General features: G+C 39.4%; 2 protein-coding genes across 2 annotated transcripts; both read right to left on the bottom strand.

Moving 5' to 3' along the window:
• Positions 1-3,257: 3,257 nt before the first annotated feature.
• Positions 3,258-5,808, bottom strand: LOC148416851 (uncharacterized). The gene is made up of 5 exons (XM_088426443.1): positions 5,649-5,808; positions 5,418-5,458; positions 5,270-5,344; positions 5,016-5,205; positions 3,258-3,713 (listed from the first exon to the last, which is right to left on the bottom strand). The coding sequence occupies exons 1-5, from the start codon at positions 5,773-5,775 to the stop codon at positions 3,343-3,345; spliced, it is 804 nt and encodes a 267-aa protein (XP_088282569.1). The 5' UTR covers positions 5,776-5,808; the 3' UTR covers positions 3,258-3,342.
• Positions 5,809-7,949: 2,141 nt separating this feature from the next.
• jun (Jun proto-oncogene, AP-1 transcription factor subunit) lies at positions 7,950-9,806 on the bottom strand. The gene has a single exon (XM_088426123.1). The coding sequence runs from the start codon at positions 9,492-9,494 to the stop codon at positions 8,523-8,525; it is 972 nt and encodes a 323-aa protein (XP_088282249.1). The 5' UTR covers positions 9,495-9,806; the 3' UTR covers positions 7,950-8,522.
• Between the last annotated feature and the right edge of the window lie 14,690 nt (positions 9,807-24,496).

Below are 24,496 nucleotides of genomic sequence, written 5' to 3'. Positions count from 1 at the left end.
TTCACCCACAGGAGGAGCAATTTTTCTGAAAACCGTTGTTCCAACGGGAATTGAGTTGATTGGCGGTGTATTGAACCCGCTTTGCATTTTGATGTCAGTAAAATGGCTGTTTTTGGCCCCGTTATTCACGCCGTTGGGAGTAGTCTTAATCACCCGCGAGCCTCGTGAGGACGAGTGGTCAGGATGATGAATCGATGCATGTGGCGGGCCCGCCCGCATTGAGCGGCAAGCGGGCACGGCAGCTACACGGTAAGCCGATTCACTTCCTGGTTAGAAAGATCGGGACCATAAAACTCATATTTATTAAAAAAAAAAATAATCCCCAATGTGCCAAAAGTAATTTTTACATGCATATTATACCGTGTAAAGTATTTAAATATCAAGTTAAGGCGCCTTTGAAGTTCAAAGTAATGTATTTTTAAAAATTCTGATTTTAAACTCAGAATCCAGATTCCAAGAATTCAGACTTAAAATGTGAAGCCTGATTGGCATTAAAGTGCACATTCTGAATTCCAAGAATTCTGAATTTAAAGTGAAAACAGGGAAGTCTGACTCCAGTGAAAACTCTCACTTTATTCCCAGAATTCTCACATTATATAACCTTCACAAAGCATGAAACATTTGCAAAATATAGACAAAGCAAAATGACTTCTCGCAATGTTTTACAATGCAGTCTGTTAAACAGCTGATTTAGGTGATGTAAGTTGATGAGTTGCGAGCGCCAACGCTGCAACCACATGAAAAGGTTTTGTATATTTGTAGAGCGGCGGCGTGTGAAACAGAAGGCGATAGATACCGAGACACTTGGCGTGGAATACAAATCGTGTTTCCAATCTGATTTGAGAACATGATATTCATTTTCAGATTTTTTTTTCCATAGAGTACAGAGGTAGACCAATTGTCCTTGTAAAATATTTTGCTAAACTATTTATTGCTTAAAGACCAAAAATTGCCAGTCTTAAAGACTTCAGCCTCTCGACAGAAAATATTCTTTAATCCGTTTATGAAAGCATACCGATTATCATTTGAGTTAAATTAAAAACACAAAATTGACAAACACGCACTGTGACTTTGGAAAAAAAATATCAATATTTTAATATTTTCCCCCTTTTGCTGACATGGGACAGACCAAATCTGTTAAACACTAGGTAGCTGAAATTTTCAACAGATGATTAAAACATATTAAATTTCAAAATGCTACGATTCTGACGTTTCGATGTGATTGCAGCTGGATGTGCCGGATTTCGTGTACAAAAATAATCACTGTCCAAATTTTGGACCATATAAACTTTTATAATTACAGTTTTTTAAATGCATTTTAATAGGAGTTATGATATTGGTTTTCCTGCAATTTTTGCAACATTTCGTTGCGCGGCAGCCAAAACTATGTCAGCAAACCGAAAATTTGATGTTGACTTGTGTTTCACCTCAAGACAGTAGGTGGCAGTATACACCAGACAAAGTGTCATCGTCACTTCACAGGCTACAAAGACAGACCATACCATCTTTCAATTTTTTGTGGGTGTTAATAAATAAATAAGTCCATATACACCATCTTTCTAAGTAAATATTTGATGTTACAACAAGCGGCTTATCCGTAACTTTTTATTTTCAATTTTTGCTGCTTTAACTTATATAACGCTGCGAATTCTAGCCTGATAAATTCGCTAATTAATTTTTAAAACGTACAAAATAGGTGAGAAATCGATTCAATCCTTTGTGCGCAAATGATAACGGTGTCACGGTTATGCAGGCGGCGTTGTGAAAGGTGGCTAAGCGTTCACGCGGCACGCCATGCAAGCAAACGTGAGAATGCTGACGAAGGCCTACTTACAAGAAAAGTCGAGACTTCCTCTTGCGCTTCATTGCGGTCTTCGAGCCCCCCTGTCAACTTGTTTCCTGGGGCACCCTGCAATTTTCTCACACACACTTTTGCATTGGACATCGTACTTTCGTGGCTCACTATTTGAGATTTTACATGAGAAAAAAATACTCATTTTCCCTTTTCCATCTGCACAACACGGACTTTGACCAATGTCGGTTTTTCTGACGTAGAATTACCGAAAGTGCTTTGCTGCACTGGCATAACGGCCGCGCTAAGGTGGGAAGCTATGGTTAGCCAGTCCAACCTCCGCGAGTGCGGAGATGCCGTGTGAAAGCCTCGAGTGGCTTCGCGAGTAGATGGGAGCCAATGAATCATTGCAAATTTCGGCGAGGCTTGCGGTCGTGTTTGCGCATTAGCGAGAAAACGCTGACACGGAAAGGTACTTTAACACCTGTTTTTTTTCCGCGCTGATGAAAAACGGGGACGTAGAAATGAATGCAAATGCGAAAAATAGAGGCCAGGACACTTCTATCGCAGCGGTTCTCAATTGGGGGTACTTGAAGAAACCTCGGGGGGGACTCAAAGTTTTAAATCAGACATGCAAAAATCCTTTAAAATAATTATTTATTCGTTTCAGGACAATATAAGTTCATCAAACACATTTTATATTCGGTTTTTCAAATTCATTATTGTAAAAAGACAGATTCTCCCCCATACTAGAATGATTGGACCCAACTTGCCACCGCTTGTTACCTGTGAAGTTAATGATTTATTTTTGTGAACACATATCTACTACGATCCCAAAAGAGGACACTTTTAAGTTGAATATTTTCCTTTGGACAAATATTTATTCATAATTATTTCTTTTTGAGACCAGGTCTGACAATTTATGTTGATTATGTTTTGGGGGATAAATATTTATAAATAATTAAGTGAATTATTTATTTTTGTGGAGAAATCTCTACAGTAACCCCAAAACAAGACGCTTTATGTTTAATATTTTTCTGTGGACAAATATTTATAATTATTTTTTTGAGAGCGAGACACTTTATTTTGGTGGAAAAATATGCTTTAATAATTTTTTTTGATAACAGATTTTATCTATAATCCAAAAGATGACACTTAAACTAGATGAATTTTTGTGGACTAAAACAAATGAAGTTTTAAAGGGTCTAAAGTTTAATAAATCAGACACAGTCGGTTTTATTTGTATCTTTCAGAACCATTGCGGTCACCGGAGGTTACCACTGCTCACCCATCTCTACTCAGACCTGTGGTATACCACAAGGCTCAATTTTAGGTCCGATTTTACTTTCCATTCATATGGTGCCCCTCTGTCAAATAATGAACGCAAAGTCTCCTTTCACTATAAAACCTTGAACACTTCCAGTGAACACCAATACAGACCATATTACACGCGCAGCCAAAACTGTTATGATCACTTTTGATTTGTATTTCATGTTCAACGTAGTCTTAGAATGGTAACAAGAATGTGCAAATGTCCAAAATGTAACAAGCTAGGTGTTTGACTCCTCTCCAGAAGAAGAGTAACAGTCCAGGCCGAGCACATGACTCGGGGATGAGTTCCCAACTGTCCTTTGAGCCAAGTCTTCAGTGGCTTCTTTCTGTCCGACTGAACTCACCTCTACCGCCATGTTACCCAAGTTGGGCAAGGAGCGTTGAAGCACTCTCGCTAGATTTTGCGTTTGGGAGATGCCCTGATCGGTTGATGCTCCTCTGAAGGCCGCCGCGGCCATCGCTAGACGTGAGCGGTCGAAATCCAAGGGCTGATCTTGGTCACTGGAGGCCAACTCTGCAGTTGGGATGGAAGCTAGCAAGCTGCTTTCAGAGTGGCTGAATGGTGTAGTTGAGGCTTTTGACCTTTTCACTGTAAAAAAAAAAAAAAAGCGTAAAAATATAAATTTTAGTTCAGCAAAATGAGTACCCAGCCCTGTCAAAAAATATAAGAACTAACACCCCTGAAAGTGTTCGTAAAGGATTGTCTACTTATGTGGCGATTTTCAGCAGGAATAGGTTCCTATTTTGTCTATATGAAGTTTGAAAACTAAATCAATCTACAAACCATTAAAACAAATGTTCCTTTTGTTGTCTACTGAAAATGACATCAAGCGCTCAATGCTCAGGTAATGCCCACCCACAGCTCACCCGTAGGTCAAGTGATGTTCACAAGCTGAGCTGAGATTGGTCCTTAACCCGAGTCTTACGCCTGTCTGGTGTCATTTTCAATCGACAGAAATGTGTTTTAAAAAGTATTATCTGCGCATGAAAAATAATTTTGAAATCAAGACAAAATAATTTTAACTGGTGAAAATTGCTGAGTGGACAATCCTTTTCGTGCATTATTTTTTAGAGACTTTTAAAATATCAAAATTATAATAACAATTTGATTTTCAGATTCATGGACTTTTGGACTTTGATATGCCCAAGAACTATGTTTTGTTGAATCATAATTTCATTAAAAAAAAAAAAAAAATAGCTACCATACTCACAAGTCTGATAGTTGATATGGTTCTTTTTACGTAAATGTTTTCTCTACTTTATGGTCAACAGAAACAGATGATTTCAGAGAAACCAAACCAGCTTCTATTGCTGATTACCAAATAACAGAAATCGCAAACTTTTTTTTTACTAGGTTTGGAACTTATCTTCATTTAGAACACTATAGGTCTTGAATGATCGATTAAAATGCTCAAAAAGGGACAAGTGAAGACTTCAAAAACAGCTGGCATTAAATGAATTACAATGTTGAGCTAATCTGATAAGTTGTTCAAAAAACATGCTGAGACATTTCAACAATTAAGTTGCATAAATTCACAATGACTTAAGGTGAAAAGAGCTGCCTTTATAACGACTACCACAAGATGGCGCTACAAGTCTTTTTAAGAAACTAAGTTGACATGCGAGCCGGTTCGACCTCATGTGTTGGGGACCCTTTTTTTTTAACTATTAGCAGCAGCGCTTTCGGCAGTATTGGATTGATTCCTGATTTTTTTTAATCATTTTTGATAAATGTGATTTTTAATGCAATGTTGCGAGATAAATTTGGGGTTATGTTTGTGTTTAAACTCTTCAAAACGTGTAAATGTTTTGAGAATAAGGTTGGGGCTTGGTCGCTCAATTCTGCAACTCGTGAGTATCTAAAATGAGTGTTTCAACAGAGTGCACTGACCGATGCCGGTAGACTCTTGCACGTCAGCTCTCCTTTTACAATAAGCTCTGGGAGTCCAAGGTTTGTGCTTGCAGGTGGGGTCAAGCACTCGCAGCTTGGTTAGAAATTTTTTGTACTCCCGTTCCAAGGACTCTATCTTCAGCTGGAACTCTGCAATCTTTCTCTCGGGGTAATGTGCAAGTTGGGATTGCTGAGAGGAGATAACAAAGAAAATGCCAGATATTCTTACGTTGAAAAGTCCTACCAGTAATTACCTGCAAGTAATACTCCAGGTCTTTCTTGATGCTGGGTATCCATTTTTTCACAGAGGAAGCCGAGTTAAGAGTAGACTAAGGAGTGATGTTAAGAAAGGAATTAGCACCGACCATATCGATTTAAATTCTCAAAACAAAGTTGCATTACCAGCTTGGGTCTTCGCTCGTTGACGTCGTTTAGTCGACCCTCTGTAATGAAAATTGCGACACTTAATTGAAATTTCATGTAATTGCCTACAAATTGAGACATGAACACTTCAATCGTGTTAATGGGTCAATTTGGGCGAGGATTATCACCAAAACGGTGAAGGTAACGGGATGCCAAACGTCGACTAAGTTACAAATGATCAAATTATTATTATTTTACGAGCTGCGTTACCTTCTCTCTCTTTCTGTAGCCAAAGTCTGTTCAAGCGTCCTTGTTGCTTCTCCTCGTTTCGAGCCATTTCGGATAACAGGTGAACGAACACGATGGGGGGCTTCAATGCGGAAGTAAACAATGTCATGTGACGTGAACGTAATGAGAAGCTAACGTCTTGTAGTCTCGCGAGAACAGCAACAGAATTGAACATTTTTCTGATAGTTTCCGTGCGTGAACTGCATCATTATTACATCTGATTTATGTAATAATCCAACTACATTTAATATAATTTAAAAGAGCAAGACGTACAAAATTATTTGGGAAAAGTGATGATCTCTACACCAGGAAATGTGAAATACTTACGAATATGTGGTAACTATAACATCTATTTAGCATTAATAGATATTGTTAAATTACTACATGAAATTCAATGCAACAATGATTATGACATGCAATCTAAACAAAATACATACATCGTGTTAAGTAAAATACAATAACTATGCTTCGATTTTTTTTTTTTTAGTGGCCTCAAGGAGGGAAATGGGAGCACTGCTTTCTTGAATTCACACGTTTTGTCATGAAATCCACCTCTTAGACAAACGTCTCGGGATTTACCGTATCCAGAGGAGATTACTCGAGTGGAGTCACTTCCCGTAAAACACGCCCTCTTTTTAATGACGTCGATCTTCCGAGCGGCCCCTCTCCTTATATGGTAGGGCAAGGACACCGTTTTCCGGAATGATGTCATATGGTCCCACGTTTCAGCAATCGGATAAGGATAATAATTAGGCAGGCGTGGATTAGAAGATGATTAAACGTAGGCAAATTACAACTAGAGGAATTTTATTTATTTTTTTAACTACTGTTTAAAGACCGATGCTTTCGTGATTTTATATTTATTATTTTTAATTAATGTTTGTATCCACCGAATTTGTTTGAATCAGCTTAATTTCATTTGTTTAGTCTGGGATGGATAAATCGTAGTGCCCAAGAGCCTCATTTCAAATTTAAAAGGGTTTGGTATGAGCTTTTTCTTCTTCAAAGAGCCAAAAATGTGTGTATAAAATGTATATATTTTTTTTATTTCAAATTATACAGTATAAATATGCATATTTGAACGATAACATACACTAATAACGTATAGATTTTTAAAAATGTAAATACATGACGGGCTGGGTTACAAAAACAAATTATTGTTATAGGAACATACAGATGAAAAAGCAAAATCGAAGTGTCTGCAATCGAGGGATGAAATGTTTGTAGTTGTGTATTTAAATGTATTAAAATTAACGTGATAAAATATTTTATAATAAGATTGTTAAGTAAAGACAGACATAATGGGAGTTGACTTAATGGGACTTTGTCGCCCTCTAGTGTTTAATTGTGCACATATGCTGTTTTATTTCCACTACACTATCAACTTTATTCAGCCGTCTTCACCATTAGAATTTACGAGGGCACATTAATTTTATGAACTCTATTAATAAATAACTGTATTTGTATCATCAAATAAGGTGGAGCAGACAAGAGTCAATATACTGTATTTTAATATGTTTGCGAGTATGTTACCCAAAATTGGTTAATAATAGACTTTTGTTTTCCTTGTTGACTGTGTATGTATCTTTATGAGCAAATTCAATGGAGTATAATTGTATAATTCCCACAGCTGCCTCAAATCACTGTTTTATACGTTTTGGAAAAATACGTGCATCTAATTAACAGAAGAGTGATTTATTTAATGAAAAATCGTCTCATAATTTTTTCTTTATCCATGTCTTTATTGACAAACGAAGTATAAAATATCAGTTAACCTAAAAGTGTATGACTGTTGAAATGCTCAATAACTTCATTGACAAATTACATATACTTTTAAGTGTTTTGTCAACGTTTAATGCCTTAATAATAGTTTGATCTTCACTGTATTATTCAAATTTACCTTCAATGTATTTTTCTTCGGTTTCACATGCCTCCCATGAAGGGTTTTTCTCTATTTGCATAAGAAGACTGAAGCACAATACTATGGGATGTGGTGTAAGAGTATGAAGGCCAGCCAGTTTTTTCTTCTCATTTTTGTCAAATATGTGAGATTCCACAGGTGTCACAACACAGCCTGACCAAAAAATGTTCAATCTCATCATGTGACGTTCAGTTTAGAGAACTTTCCAAACAGGGTGTGAGCTTGACACTAGGATTGATCAATACTTACACTAATGGAATTTAACTAGCAGGTACTACACCCGTCAGCTCTTGCGACATGTTCCAACATGCGTTATTGTTGTACGACACACCCACACCAAGAAAACAGGGAGAGACCATGGATTGATTTTAGACAGTTTATTTTCTTCTTAAATATCGATGACTTTCAAACATAAAAAAAATTATACTTATTACAAATGGTAAACATAAGTACTCCGAGTTGATCTTATATACATATAGCAATGAGTGAAACCCCATTAAACAAAGTCAATCTTGAATTTTCTTTCTAACTTCTTACAATAAAGAAAAAGTTGGGTTGTAACTCAAGAAGTCAGATGACATGTGTGTCCCCCCCCCTCCCCTCAGAACTTGTGTCCAGATGGAGCTGGCCCAATAATGATGAGCTGCAGCAAGAAAACAAGTCCATTGCAGGTTCATATCAAGTCAGCTCTAATACTGAATGATTCTCCACTGATCCACAAAAAGCAAGAAAAGTAGTCTTGTCCAGTTTGGCAACACAAACAGAAAGGATTTCTGGATTGTTGCCATGTCCCTTCTGGGACCGACCTCATGGCACTGGGGTACTTTTTTTTTTTTTGCACAGCCCCTTCCGTCCTTCCTGCCAGTGCGGCGCTGTGTCATCCCAAACGAGGCGCAGGACTTTTGGGTTCAACTTAAAAGTTTTGTTCTCGCGGTTCAGAAGGTCTGAAGTTGTTGCGTCAACATGAGCTGACAGCCGCTGTTGACGTGGTTCATCACTTTCTGCTTGAGTTGCGCCACCTGTTCCCGCAGCATATTGGCGGTGGACGCCAGTTCCGAGTTCTGCGACTTGAGGGTCTTCACTTTGTCCTCCAGCCGCGAGATGCGCTCCAGCTTCCTCTTGCGGCATTTGGACGCGGCGATGCGGTTGCGCATGCGCTTGCGCTCGGCCTTGATGCGCTCCTGGCTCTCCATGTCGATGGGCGACAGCGGAGGAGTCTCGCCCGGCATCTCGGGGACGGTTTGCGGCTCCTCCTTGAGCACGGAGAGCATGGGGAGATGAGGAGAGGAGGTGGAGGAGTTGGAGGAGGAGGATGGCTGTGCGTAAATCGGGAAGGACGCGCTTGGGGCCGTGGAAGTGTAGCTAAGGGCGCTGGTGGTGTAACTAGGGACCGAGGTGGTGTAACTCGGAGACGACACGGTGCTGATCGCCGGCTGGAACGTGTTCAAGTCCTCGTAAACCGGCGAGTCGGGGCGCATGGCGCCGCTGTACACGGCCACCCCGGCGACGGACGTCACCGGCGGCGGCGCCGAGGGGACGCTCATCCCGGGCATGTGTTGGTGGTGGAGCTCGGCCAGAGCGCGCACGAAGCCCTCGGCGAAGCCCTCCTGCTCGTCGGTGACGTTCTTGGGGCACAAGAACTGCGTCGGCGTCGGCGTGGTGGTGATCAGCCCGTTGCTCGACTGGATGATGAGCCGCTCCAGCTCCGGGGAGGCCAGTTTCAGCAAGTTCACGTCCGGGGAAGTGAGAAGATCGCCGGCTCTGGCCCGGAGGTGAGGCTTCAGGCTACCGGCGGGGTCGGACAGGTTTAGCGTCATGTTGTGCTTGAGCGCCTTGGGGCCGCTGTATCCGTAGCCGGCACCGTTGAGCGAGTCGTCGTAGAAGGTAGTTTCCATCTTCGTATACATAGAAGTGAAACCGAAAAAAAAAAAACGATAAATAAACGACTTCCTGGTTACCAGCTGACTTCAGAAAAAGTCCAGGCGAAAGTTCTCAGAGCGCACTTTCGACACGTGAATCAACACTTATAACTCGTAGTGTTGTTGTTTCAGTCAAGTTCTAAGAAATATATCCAGCTCTTTTTCTTTTGATATCAAGAATCCGGTGGGAGTGGTTGTCCAACTTTTCCCAGCTTCTGTGTGTTGGTGTTTCCCTTGCGCGGTCGTGTATATAGTCTGACTTGAACAAGCGTGGAGGCAAACCTTATGCCGCCGCTGCCTCTCCGAAAATAGCCATGATGTCACGACAGGGCTCTCCCATTGGCTGGAGGGCGTAGACCGGGGGCGGGGCCGCCCTCGCGTTGCCTTGGCGACCCACTCCCCACCCGCCCCAGAAGATTCTGAAATTCGCGGTGCATTGTGGGATGAGGTAATGCCGTGGAAGAGCGCCTGCGCGGTGCATTGTGGGATGACGTATTGTTTTTGAATATCTGGTTACCCGCTCTTGACTGTCAGTGGCGGGACGGCCAGCGTTCGCAACGGTAGTGGGCTTGTTCTCCCTTTTTTGTTTTTGAAACTTGTCAACTCTTTTTACAAATACACAAATGTGCTGATAAAGTTGTTGAAAAGTACTTATGTCGCCGCTGATTTGACTTTTGGACACATTCTTTTCTCTTCTTGACACGTCTTATTCGACAAAAAGGGTGTGTGATACTGCTTGTTTCGATATCGATCCGATACCAAGTAAAAAGCAGTGTATGCGATACTGATACTTTTCTATATTTAGGGCAGATGAACCATTGCTGAACTCATTTTACTGACCTTTGAGTTGTTTTAGGATGGTTTTTTTTTTAAATTACTTTTAAAGACAATGCAGCTTTATTAATATTTCAGATGTCCTACACAAGGCAACTAAATGAGCTTCATACAAAGACACAACCCCCAAAGCATTTATGAACAAAACAGGTAACATTTAAAAATGAAAAAAAAAAGACTAGTTTACTTAAATCACTGAATGACTCAACATCACCAAAATTTGATGGCAAGGTTAAGAAATCAGTATATACAATGAAATTTATTTTTTTAAACACTCGGATGGATTTAGGGTGGGGGGTTCAAACTGTGGACCGAGGGCCATTTGTGGCTCACCTTTCATTTGTCAGCGGCCCGCAACATTAATTAAGTGTTACATTTGAGGTGGACCGCAAGGTGAGTTAAATAAAAATATAAATTGTTATATCCTGTAAGACTTTTCTAAATGTGCAACAATAAAAATATGATGATCATTTATACAATTACCTAAGAATAAACCCTGAACTGGTTGCCAGTCAATCGCAGAGCACATAGAGATAAACAACTTTATTGCTGTATTACTGTTTCTTTTGTTTATGTTGTATTGCCTACTTTATTATTTGCTCGATTATGGAATGTAGTCTTCTCAGGGAAGTGAACAGAATAAACATTTCTTTGTGTGTTCTTACTATGCATATGACAATTAAACTTGAATCTTACATGCATGCAAGAGAAGTCACGTACACAGTATACCGTCCACATCGCCCTTAGTAGTAAAAAATGTTCTCTGCCATGGTCTAATCCTTGGAGCCACATAGATTTTAGTTTTGGAGTAATAGAGTCCCAGATATATTCCCCTGCCCGTAAAGAGCAAGTACATTTTCTATTATCCGTGTCAGGGTGTGTAATTAGTGCAGCGCAGTCCATTGTCCCCCTGGCCCTTTGTCAGAAATCAGCGCTGGTTTAATAGCGGGAGGTTAACTCGTCCACTCCATCTGTCTGGGTCATCTTACCGGTCACTATCTTCAGCGCGCCGTATCTAAAAATGTCCTCCCCCGCCACCTTGCTTGACGAGTAAATCAGTCCCTTGGCGCTGGCCAGCTCGGGGAGGCACTGAAAGGAGGATGGGGGAAAAAAAAAAAAAAAAAAAAAATATATATATATATATATATATATATATATATATATATATATATATATATATACAAAAAACAGCACCAGTGCCTGTTTTTTTTTTTTTTTTTAACGACTGTCTTTATGCGCCACTGCACAATGTCACCGAGGCAATCAATAAAGTCAGGTATAATGGGTTGGATTCACCCATGTGGTTCATGGTCTTTGCAAGGGAATTATTATCGCCGCCATGTTTTTTTTTTTTTTTTATTGTGTTTCCATTTTAAATGTTCGAAAAATATCCCACTCCTATGTAGACGGTACTGCTGTCTGTTGACTGGTCTAAATTGTAAAATATAAACATAAAATCTGGATTTTCTTCAGTCATTTTGGACGATTTCCATGCTAAATGATTTTACACGTTGTGCGGTGTTTCATTCCAATCCTTTGATCTTCAATCAAACATTTCACATCAAAAGGTAAGCTTTGAAAGAAGGCATTAGGGAGCTGAAATTTTACCCGTATGGCAAAAACATACAAACAAATTTGAACATGGCACAACTGATTAGTTATCACACTATCAGGAATTTGCTGAACTCAATGCACAATTATTTACAAGTTTGATTTTAGATTAAAAAAAAAAAAATCCAATTGAAACTATTTACACAAAGACGTAAAAATACGCCTTTGGGATTGAATGGGTTAGGGTTTTTAGCGGTAATATTTTGTCTTTTAAAATCATTTTTTTTGTTAATCTACAATTAATACCTTTAGCAGCACATTTTTCAAGTTGCTATTGACTGCAAATGACATCACCTGTGCTCAAGGCTCGGGTAACGACCAATCACGGCTCAACTGATGGTCACGTGACATTCATAAACCGTGATTGATTGGTCATTATCTGAGCCTTCCGCACATTATGTGTGATGCCAATTTTCAGTCAACAGAAAGTGAGAAAACGTGTTTTTAAATTTATCAGTTGTATGTGAAAAAAAATTTAGTTACCAAATTAACTCCTTCAATCTCAAAAATTGTTTTAAGAGTCCTGACGTTCAACCCCAATTACTTATTGATATTTATTTAAAAATATTTTCAATTCGCCTCAAAGAGTGTCTCAAAATGGCTGACACAAAAAGAGTTAATTATCGACAAAATATGACATTTTTGCTGCAAAAAATGGCTAAATAAATGGACTCCGTTTAAACGCCACGATAAAATTGTTAGTACCTACTTGGGAGACTGGAGAAATGAGGACAAGATTTCTAAGCTCTTTGTCCTCGTAGCATATTCTTAAATATTAATCTCTGCTTTTCCTCATTCATCTATTCATGACTTCTTCCCATATGAAATGGTTATGAGTGAACTATGCTGACATGCACGCGGGATTATACAAACTATGATGTCATTTCAGACCGATTATATTTTCTCCATTTTTTTTAGTTCCCGACTCATTTGGGTCAATTCTCTCTTACACTTTGAAGCAGAACCCTTAAACACTTCAATATGCGTTTATCCCTCGGAATGGCCGCCATGTTTAAAGTTACAGTTACAAAATGGTAGCTTGCCAAAGACGTTTGCGTGGACGTGCATGGGTAAAATTAGCTCGGGGGAGTCCGACTATTTTTATTTTTTAGGGAAGCCTATTGCATACACAAAGCGCAAAAATAGGGTAACTGCAGTTTAAAGGAAAATACTCTTTAATAGCATATATATATATATATATATATATATATATATATATATATATATATATATATATATATATATTTGTGTGTAGGTTTTTTAAAATTTGTTCTCTACAAAAATAGTCTGAAGAACACCCCCCAGATTCTGAATTATACGACAATTTAAGGAGTGAAATTTCAATGAAATCTAATTTTTTAAATGCTCTAAAGAATTAAAGTACAAAATATGTCGATTTTAACTTTTCTAATTAACTAATTTTTCAGGACCAATAGCAATATTTTTATTTTTATTTTTGCCTGATATAGCTACTTGTTTTTTTATTATTTAGTGCAAGTTTTGATCAAATAAAACACTAAATTTTCACACAAGAAACTTTATACTCGAGCAAAGCATGCAGAAACATCTTAACTTTACCCAAAAGAAGAAATATTTGCATTTTTGCGTGTACGATCACAACTTATTTAGGCGTAATTCCGATGTCATAATTACCGCAGCACGTGTGGCCAATGCTATTCTGTGATTCCCCATCGCAGCTCTGCTTACCTTCTGGCTTTTACATGATGGCGATTCTGACCGAAGCATGAAAGTCCTTTTTTAAAACTACATATTTTGGTGAGATTTCACTTTAAGGCCCCGCCCTTCTCCTTTCTGCGGCCAGCGTTTCACCCCGTCACCATAGCAACACACACAGACACACACCCACCGTGAGAGAAAGCGAGGAGCATCTGAGATTTCGGCGGCCAGAACTTTTTCAAAACAATGCGAGCCGGCCCGCAGCCTGTTTCCATCACGGGGGAAATCCGGCCGCCCTGACAGCCACTGATAGGACTAAGATGAGAGGGAGAGCAACCGGGGAGAAAAAAAAGGAGGGGAGAGATAAGAGAAAGACAAAGTGTGTGCGTTGGGAGAGTATGCAAAGGACAATACGGAGGGGAAAGTCATCACGGGGATGGAGGGAGGCAAGGAGAGCGCGGCCGGGGAGGGTCAGGATGAAAAAGTGAGTTGAGAGGGAGAGGCGCGAGGGGAGGAAAGGCTGCGGAGCGAATCAACTCGGGTCAGGATGCAGCTGAGCAGGAACACCGTGAAGGGGGGGGTTGGAAATGTACGCGCGAGAGAGGGGGTTTCATCTTGGAAACAATCAAAAAACGAAAAAATGGAAGGGTGAAAGATTCAGGATTCAGACTGCTAAACCCAAAAACAAACCCTTTCAAATCCTTTGCTACTTTTAAAAGCTTCACAAAATTCAACTTTAAAACTCCAGCTTGAAACTTGAAACAATGACCCTGACTTAAAACCCTATTTTGAAACCGTAACCCTGATTTTAACAACTTACTTTGAAACCCACAAACTGGAGTGAAACCCTACTTTCAAACCCCATCTTCAAAGAATGAATTCAATTAATTTGAACCTTACTTCAAACACAAACCCTAACTCCAACCAAAAACCCTACTTTGAAATTTTAAACTTGACTTTAAAACCCCAAACTAGAAACCTTAATCATGACTTTAAACCCCACACATGACTACAAACCCTAATCTGAAAACCTAAACATAAAATAACACTACACCTCACTTCAAACACAAACCCTAACTCCAACCAAAAACCCTACTTTGAAATCTTAAACCTGACGTTAAAACCCCTAACTAGAAACCTTAATCATGACTTTAAACCCTATACATGACTTCAAACCTTAATCTGAAAACCTAAACATAAAATAACACTACACCTCACTTCAAAAACTAACCCTAACTCCAACCAAAAACCCTACTTTGAAATCTTAAACCTGACTTTAAAACCTCTAACTAGAAACCTTAATCATGACTTAAAACCCTACACATAACTTCAAACCTTAATCTGAAAACCTAAACATAAAATAATCCTACACCTTACTTCAAATACAAACACTAACTCCAACCAAAAACCCTACTTTGAAATCTTAAACATGACGTTAAAACCCTGAACTAGAAACCTTAATCATGACATAAAACCCTACACATGACTTCAAACCATAATCTGAAAACCTAAACATAAAATAACGCTACACCTTACTACTTGAAACACAAACACTAACTCCAACCAAAAACCCTACTTTGAAATCTTAAACATGACGTTAAAACTCCTAACTAGAATCCAAGGGATGGCAAACTGTGACAGCTACTTCTCGTGCTGCGTGGAACTGACATGTTGTCACCATCTGAGTGAAATTTCAGCTCCCTAGTGTTTTTCAATACCTTCCCTTTGATGTGAAGTGCCTTTGATGTACAGATGAAATGTTTTGATTGGACAAAACACGGCACAAAGGTAAAACGTCATTTGATAACCCCAACTTGAAACCTTAACCCTTACTTGAAATGCTATAGATTTAGGTTTCAGATTTCAAACCTTACTCTGAAACTCCAAACATAAGACCTGGCTTGAAACCTCACACGGCTTTAGTGTGAAACGTCCCTCTGACTAAAAACCCAACCTTGAAATCCTAATCATGATTTCAAAACCCTAACCATGACTTCAAACATTAACTTTAGTTCCCACTTCCAATTCCTAACCACGACTTGAAATCTTCAAACCTCCCCTAAAAACCCAAATCTGAATTCAAACCCTACTTTGAAACCCTTGCTTAAAACCCTACCATGGCAGTCAAACCTGAATTCTAACTTTTGACTTCGATATTCTAGTCACTATTTCTTCTCTTTGTTACCTTATCCTTCAAAATGTCTGCCCTACACACTGGAATTCTAAAACACACACACACACACACACGTTATTAAGACACAGTGTCAGCCATTTTCTAATGAAAAAGCTAAGGCAGGGCTACATGACAAATGTCTCTCGTTGCCTCCCAGATTTACTGTGATGGTGTAAAGACGGGAATCATTGTGTTTGATTACCAAGCACACACACACGCACGCACACACACACACACACACACACACACACGCACCCAAGGAGGAGCCATGTCTTATTGTTCCGCCCTTCACCGCGCCACAACATTCTACGGCCGCCGAGGTCCCTTCCTTCTTCTTTTTAATTAATTAGCCCCATAAAAAGCCCAAAGACTTTATTGGTGCTGGCGATTAATTGTCGCTAACTACCCAGACTAATCAAAATCTGGGATTTACTGGCCAGAATCCCGTCGGAATATCGATCGGCTGGCCGGCTTTTCAGTGCGCCGTAACTCACTGGGGTTATGACATCACTCGGCGCTGCTTGGCTGCCATTTTTTTCGGTTTTTGGTCGAAAAAAAATATTCTGGTTAAATATACTGTATTCTTTATTACTCATTGCCTGCAGTGAAAAGCAGTGGAAATGTTTAATAAAAAAAAAAAAAGTTGGGTCAAGTAGGGTTGCAAGACAGGATTAGGGTTGTAAATCAGGGTTAGGATTTCACAGAAGGGTTAAAAGAAAATATTAACATATCAAAGTTGGGTTGCAAGAAAGTGTTTTACGCCAACATTAAGGTTTCCGGTCAGGGTTTCACAATAGTCTTAAAAACCAAGACTACAGGAGGTTAATATTTCTAAGTAGGGTTTCAAGTCAGGGTTAAGGGTTTGCAGTCAGGGTTAGTGTAGTCAAGTTAGGGTTTCACACTAGGTTTAATAGTTGAAAGTAGGGTTTCAAGACTGGGTTTTGGTTTGAAGTTAGGGCTTTGAAACAGGGTTGGGGTTCACAGGTAGGTTATAAAAATAGGGTTTTTGTTTGCAAGACAGTGTTCGGGTTTTAAATTAAGGAAGGGTTTAAAGCCAAGGTTAGAACATCAAGGTAGGGTTTCAAGATAGGCTTAGGGTTTTAAAGTTGAGTTTCAAGCAAACTTTAGAGTTTTCAGTTAGGGTCAGTGTTGAAAGTTGGGGTTTTAAATAGATGTTAGGGTTTCACAGGGGTAAGGTTTCAAAGTAGGGTTTTAAGACAGTTGGTGTTAGAAATTAGGGTCTCAAAGAGGCTTGGAAAAAAGGAGTTGGGCTTCACACCAAGTTTATTCATTTAAAGTATGGTTTCAAGACCTGGTTTAGGTTTCAAGTTAGGGCTTCAAGAAAGGGTAAGGGTTTCAAGGTTGTGTATGAACTTAGGCTTTCTTTCTTGGCTTCAAGCCATGTTGAGGCTTTCACTCTATAGGGTTAATATTATGAAGTAGGGTTTCAAGAAGGTTTTAAACGAGGTGTAGAGTTTCAAATTAGGATTAGGACTGAAAGTTATGCTTTCAAAGTCCATTTTCAAGACCCTGAAACTAAGGTCAGGGATTTGTAGTAGGGTTTCAAGACATGATTTGTGTTTTAAATTAGGGTATTAAGACAGGGTGAGGCTTACAAACAAGGGTTAGGGTTTCAACCATAGGTTTGAAATCAAGGTTAGGATTTTTGCATTGAGGGTTTCAAGTCAAGGTTAGCATTTCAACTTTTTACACGGGTTCTATACAAATGTGTACATGGTCTAAAACTGATTTTTCAAGCGTTTTTTAATTATGTACCCTCTGTGACTTTTTTCTTTCCCCAACCATGTACTGCACTCCATGACCAGGGCAAAGTGTTTTGGATGCGATATAAAGATTTAAAACAGAGTCCTGAGCAACCATGTTTGAATTTGTAAACTTTGGAAAGACATTTGCGGTATCTGACCGCATATTCTCTTCAGCAACTCCAGAAAGAAGATTATGCAAAATCATCTGTTTTGTATCTGTCCCGTCTGCCAGAAAATTGTGTCACTAATGAAAATGTGCATCTGGCTACAACTTAACTCAATAAAGTCATCCAATGTTTAGCACTTTCATACAGTTTAGCATTGAGTTGCTTCATGTTCCAATTATTATGTTCTTAATTTGAAAAGAAAAAAAAAGTCACAGTATTAAAAAGCATGAATATAGATTTGCTGAAACCTGCAGAAACCCTTTTAAAATCTCACGAATTTGCTGAAGTGTCGTCACATACTTCCCGTGAAATGAGAAGTGCTGGTATTAAAAAAACAACAACAAAAAAAACAAATACAAACAGGAGGCGGAGCTGTGTCATCAAGTACTTTCAATACTTTTCAATAAATCAAAAATTGCAGGATTAATTTGCATGATCAAGTCCCTTTAAAAGAACTTTTACTTGTACTCTATCTTGGGAAAAAAGTGTTATCAGTTCCTCCCTATGTCCTGTTCATCACTGCTCGCGGCTGTAACGATTATTATCGTAATTATTGAAGGTAACACAAGACAGCTTTTCCCGTAGAGGGAATAAGATGTTTTTAATTTATTTGTCGTCTCAGTGTCATTTAATCTGTCAGAGTGCGTCTGGGCCTGATTATGTAAATGAAATAAAAAACCCAAGGCAGCGAGCCACACTCACACATATATACACACACACACAAATGTGTGTGTATGGGGGGTTGTGCATGTGAGTCCTCAGCTGGCAGTAACAGGACGGCGAGTGTGAGTGTGTCACCAGGGAGAATGATCGATAGCTATTAAAACCCAGCGGTGCCTCGCTCCAGATGGAGACCTTTTTTTTTTTTTTGTGTATGCGTGTGTGTCCATGTGTGTGTATGCAAGCGCTATGTTTGTTCAGGTGGGACACTGTATGGCAGCAATGCTAACCTGTTCCACTCCATTTACCTCTGCAAAGCTAGGGGGAAACCTCCCCAACCCCGCTCGTTCAATGCGTGTGTGTTTTTGTTTTAGCACACGTGGAGTTGGGGAGTGGGGGGGGGGGGCACATAGATGTATGTTTGTGTTGTTTTGTGTGTGCGAAAAAAAGTGTGGCTGGCAGCTTGTCAGCATGTGTTTGGACTTGTTGGTTATTCCAGCCGAGCCTTTCCGAGGCAATCAAGAAGTCAAAGTCAGGCTGGAGAAGGAGGAAGAGGAGCCTGGAACCAAGCGAGGAAGAGTTGGGGGTTGGTCTTTGTGCAGCAAACAGATGCAAGAAAAGAAAGGCCCAAATTTATGTGGGGTATTTACAATTTATATGTAAAATCAGTTGGATTCTTGAAGGGGAAGTCAAGTCAAATGGCCCGCAGCAGTCTAAAGGCAGCATTCTGATTATAGAAATTCTCCAAATAGTGCGCACCTGTGTTAAGGACGCAAAAAAAAGATGAACAGTAACTATCTTAAGGCTAAAATGATAACCAATCACGGCTCAGCTTGTCACATGACCACTTAGAAAACAGATGATTTATGATCAGAACACCTACTGTAAGAAACCTCTAGACCTGACTTTCCCTTTTAAAAAAATATGCATGTTGTTTTTTTTGTTTTTTTTTTTGGGGGGGGGGCACCAATTAAAGAAATTTCCATCTATTTCAATGAGTAAAAACGATTTGAGATACAAACATTTTGAATTACAAGCATTGAACAAAGTATCTCTGCACACGGACAATCCTTCCACCTAAAAGGGTTAAAAACTAGTGAATCCAAATGATTTTCATCAGGTTTACAAGACCCAATTCATGACAGTGTGGCTTTAGGATCTGACCTTATTGGCTTTATGAGAGATACAAATAGGATGGTGGCCTATGAAACCTTAGAAGAGCAACTCCCGACTGGACTTTCTCTTACTTACACTTGTATGAACACACCATGCCCCCCCCCCCCCCCCCCCCCCCCCCCCCCCCCCTCTCAGAAGGCCAAGTAAGCCGATCTGAGATCAATACCGAGTGGTTAGTGGGCTCGCATGCAGATGGTCCGTCTATGAAAGCAAACAAGTAACTAAATGAAGACGGAGTGGACCACATGTTCTACAAGGGGAGTGGGAATCACCACGGAATCCATGATACAGTATCAATAAGATAGTTTGATAGTGATTGCGCAAAAAGGCAATTGTGCAAAAAATGTATAAAATGCAAGAAAAACAGATACTGTGCATTGTGTGTGTGTGTGTATATATATATATATATATATATATATATATATATATATATATATATATATATATATATATATATATATATATATACACACACAGTAGATAGATAGATATAGCTATATAGATATATATCAGGCTATAAAATAAGGCTTGTGTCCCCTATGTTTTTTTTTTAGATAGATTTAGATTTACATATTCTAATTCTGTACTTAATTCCCTTTTAAATAATATACAATACATGGAGATAGCTGAAAAAATTGATGAAGTTACAATAATTTGAATGTTGGGTTGAAATTCCTCGTAGAGAAAAACACGTTTCAATACATGAATATTAAAAAGACTTTCAGTAATGCACTTTGTCTACTAATCGCTTATTTCCATCCACTTTGATGACAATTTGAACCTTTTGGCAACTGGGAAATAAATGAAAGTCGAGAACTTAAAAGACATTTGTTTTTTTTTAGAAAATCATGAAATTGACCTCAAAAATTCGTTTTTTTGTCAATTACTCACTAATATAACGCAAGTGTAGTTTCCCATACACAGTATATGTTCATTAGATTAGTGCTGTCATGCTATTTCTGACCTCATTTGAACTAAAATCAATCATAAATTAATCACAAAATGTTTCATCATCACGATTAATCGCATTTTTCAACAATTATTTTCTACAAACTTTATAACAAATATTTACCTGAGTAAGACATGGGAATTAACGCCGATTTATCAAGTGAAAAAAAAAAAGACTGTTGTAATAGCTTTCTTTGATTCGTTACTAAGATTCTTTTTTCGTTTTCTTTTCCTTCGCCGCATATGTTCCAATGAATCCGACGTCTGAAGTTGGCTTTGCAGAATACGCAAAAGTTTCATTTCATGTCAAGTTTCCAGCTGCCAATTGTTACTTTTCGTGTACTCGATGACTTTATATTGCCGCCAGCTTGTCGGTACGACAATGCAACAACGAACGCTAACTCGGCGAGGTTGCGACATTGCGCGGCGAGCAATCGACCGCATTTGTGACAATTAGCGTTTGTTTGGGTGTGGGCGTGGCAGGAAAAGTGTCAGACATCCATTGTTGCGATTTAAAGTCCCGGCGACGTGGTCTGTCTCCCAGACGTCCTTGTGACGGTCACATTGACGAGCGCAGTGAGAGCAGGTGAAGGTGATTGTAAATCAGGTTCTTTTTTTTTTTTTTTTTTTTTTCTTGGGGCAAGAGGCCGAGATGTGTCTGGATGCCGCTAATTAGTCAGCATCTCCTGACTTTGTCTTTGCGCGGGGACGCAGACAAAAATAGCCGGCGTCTTTGACTGAAGGTTTCAAAATAAGGGGTTCAAGTCAAGGGTAGGGTTTGATATTCGTTTTCAAAAGTGGGCCTTGAATTTAGGATTTGATAGAAGTCTGTAAATTGGGGTAGTGGGATTAGAGGTTTGGCATTTTAGATAGGATTTCAAGGAGAGTTTCAAGTTAGATGTGCATTGTTTTCCGGGTTTAGGGCTTTCAAATAGTTTTTAAAGTCAGGACTAAGGTTTCAAATGTATTTCAATTAAGTTTCGGGGTTGAAGTTAGGGCTCAGGTTTAAAATTCTGTTTGTTCCAGGTGTGGTTTCAAGTCAAATGTAAGGCTTAAAATTTTTGTGTTTCAGAGGAGCTATAGGGTCAAGTTTGACTTTAGGGTTTGAGTTTCAGATTAAGGTTTTGATTAGATGCTCGGGTTTGAAAGTAGGGTTTCAAGTTAGGGGTTGGATTTTAAATCAGGATTAGGTTTCTAGTTTGACTTTTGAAGTAGGGATGAAAGTCAGGATTCGGGTTTCAGGTTCTGGGTTTTAACTAGGCGCTTGTGTTTAAAATTTTGTTTTTCAGTCAGGTTTAGGGGTTTCAGGTATGGTTTCAAGTCAAGTGTAGGGTTTAAAATGTTTGTGTTTCGGAGGGGTTAGGGGTTCAAGTTAGGCTTTAGGGTTTGAGTTTCAGATTAAGGTTTTGATTAGATCCTTGGGTTTGAAGGTAGGGTTTCAAGTTAGGGGTTGGATTTTAAATCAGGATTAGGGTTTCTAGTTTGGCTTTTAGAATTGGCTTTTACCTCATATTTAGGATTTTACGTTGGGTTTCAAATAAGGGTTTCAAGTCATGATTAGGGCTTTAATTGTGTGTTGGGGTTTCATAGATGGTTATAAAGCCAAGGGTGCGGTTTTGAAGTGAGATTTTCAAGGTTTTACATCATTAGGTTTTCAAGTTTAGGCTTTGATGACATGTTACTAAATAGGGTTTCAAGTCAATTTTAGGATTCAGGCGATCAAAGTCTAAAAAACCCCAACTCATTTTAATTCAGAATTAGGGATTTAAATTTTATTTAGAATTGTAGTTTCAAATTCCGCTTTCAAGTCAGTTTTAGGGTTTCAAGTATCTGTTTGGGTTTTAAGTTAGACTTCAACTTAACTAACTAACCAACTAATAGTGCACAACTACAGTATGTGTGTGTGTGTGTGTGTGTGTGTGTGCGTGCGCGCGCGTGCCTGTTTGTTTGTTTTTCCTCGCAGGCCTTTTTAATTGTCCACATTCCTGTCATATCCAAAAGCCGCGCTTGCGCTTATTGTTCTGGCCCAGGCTGAGAAGGAGGGCTTGGATTGTCCTGTTGTCACGGCGACGCACTAACAAATACTTCCAGCTTCATGTGGCACCTTACGCCAACATTCCAGCATCTGCTATTTTGGAAAAGTTCCACCGTCAGTCTTTTTTTTTTTTTTTTTCTGGCTCCTTATCCCATCCTACTCCTCCATTCATCCACGCCTCCCTACTTCTCTGTCTATACTGTACACCCTTTTTATATTGCTTGCGCCATAAAGTATCTGCAAAAAGTTATTTTTTTTAAAATAGGGTTTCAATTCAGGGTAAGGGTTTTAAAGCTGGGTTTTGAGTCAAGATAAAGGTTGCAAAACTAGGGTTACGAGTTCGGGTAATGGCTTTAAAGTTGGGAGTTTCAAAATAAGGTTTTAAAGTTAGGATTAAAGTTTCGAAGTATGGTTTCAAATTAACGTTAGGTTTCATATGGAGGTTTCAAATAAGAGTTAGGGTTACTGGTTAGGGTTTTAAAGTGGCATTGTTAACTCATTCAGTGCCAGGGACGTATTTTCATGTTTTTTTAAGAGTCCGGGCATTCAATTCCAGATACTTATATATCAATTTAATGCATAAGTATCTGGAAATTAATGTCCTTAATGTACTTGAGTATCAATTAAGTATCTGGGAATGAATGTCCGGACTCTAAAAAAATAGGTGAAATTACGTTCCTGGCATTGAATGAGTTGAGAGTTTCAAAGTTGGTTAGGGTTTCAAAGTCAAAGTTATACTTGAAATTTAAAGGCTCTAATCAAGAATTTGAGTTATCAGTTAGCGTTTCTAAGTTTGACAGTTTTGTTTGAAGTTTTTAAAGTAGGTTTTTAATCAGGTATGTGACAGATTAAGGTTTCAAGTAAAAGTTAAGTTTACCAGTTTGGGTTTTAAAAAGCCTTTCAAAGCAAGGTTAGGGCTTCAAGAAGGATTAGGGTTCCATGTTAGGGTTTAAAATAAGAGTTTTCAATGATAGGTTTTGTTTTAAGTTGAAGTCCAGCCCAGTAAAAATAAATGTTTGAAGTCTATAATTCTCTACGGTAGTGAATGAGTTGATCATATTGTTTACCAATCAGGATTAGTGTTTGAAAGTCAGATTTAAAGCCATGATTTCCGGTTTCTATGGTTTTTGTGTCGGGGTTGAAGTTCAAAAGTATGGTTTCACGTCAGGGTCCAAATTTCAAATCGGTTTCAATTTCTGGATAGGACTTCAAGTTGGGCTTTCAAATTCAGGTTTCGGGTTACAAAAGTCGAGTCAGGGTCCGAGTCCGGCTAGCTCGGCACGTATTCCGGCCTCCCGACCAATCATTAATCAGTATTTGCTCGGGGAGCTGCGGCCGTGAGAAGTTATTTCCATAAATCATTTCTCTTCTGGTGCGTGTAGACATTTGTGTGGTCGGACTGGTTTGTCGAAGAGGAAAAAGAAAAAGTCAGTCGAAACTCACACACACACACACACACACACACACACACACACACACACACACACACACACACACACACACACACACACACACATATACACACGCAGCAAGTGATTGAGCGCACTGGTTAAGGGCTCCAGCTCTTATCGCGGTCTCTTGTGTGCACATGCATTAGCTGCTTGCTTGTGTGTGTATTTGTATAACCCCTGCGCGCATACGTGTGTGTGTGTGCGTGCGTGCACGCGTTTGACAAAACCCAGAACAGGCCGTGAGATGACTCTGTGTGTTTTGGCAGGTCGGTCATAGAGGGCCCAGACATGTTTGTACGCAAGCGCGCCGAGTGGATGTGCGCTTCCCAGCGGGACCCTCGGCCGAGACCAAACAACGTGATGAGACGGCCCACCCTGTAGATCACTTTAGAGCCGGACCGGACCGGACGGTGTATGCGGGTCGTCCTTGAGCGGCGGTTTGACGCCTCACCTCACAAGTAGATGTAGCGACCCTGGTTAAATCAAGCCACG

Source organism: Hippichthys cyanospilos, chromosome 10 (assembly GCF_059441005.1).
Source record: "Hippichthys cyanospilos isolate Australia breed blue-spotted pipefish chromosome 10, RoL_Hcya_1.0, whole genome shotgun sequence".
NCBI lineage: Eukaryota > Metazoa > Chordata > Actinopteri > Syngnathiformes > Syngnathidae > Hippichthys > Hippichthys cyanospilos.
This window is presented reverse-complemented; position numbering and strand designations above follow the sequence as displayed.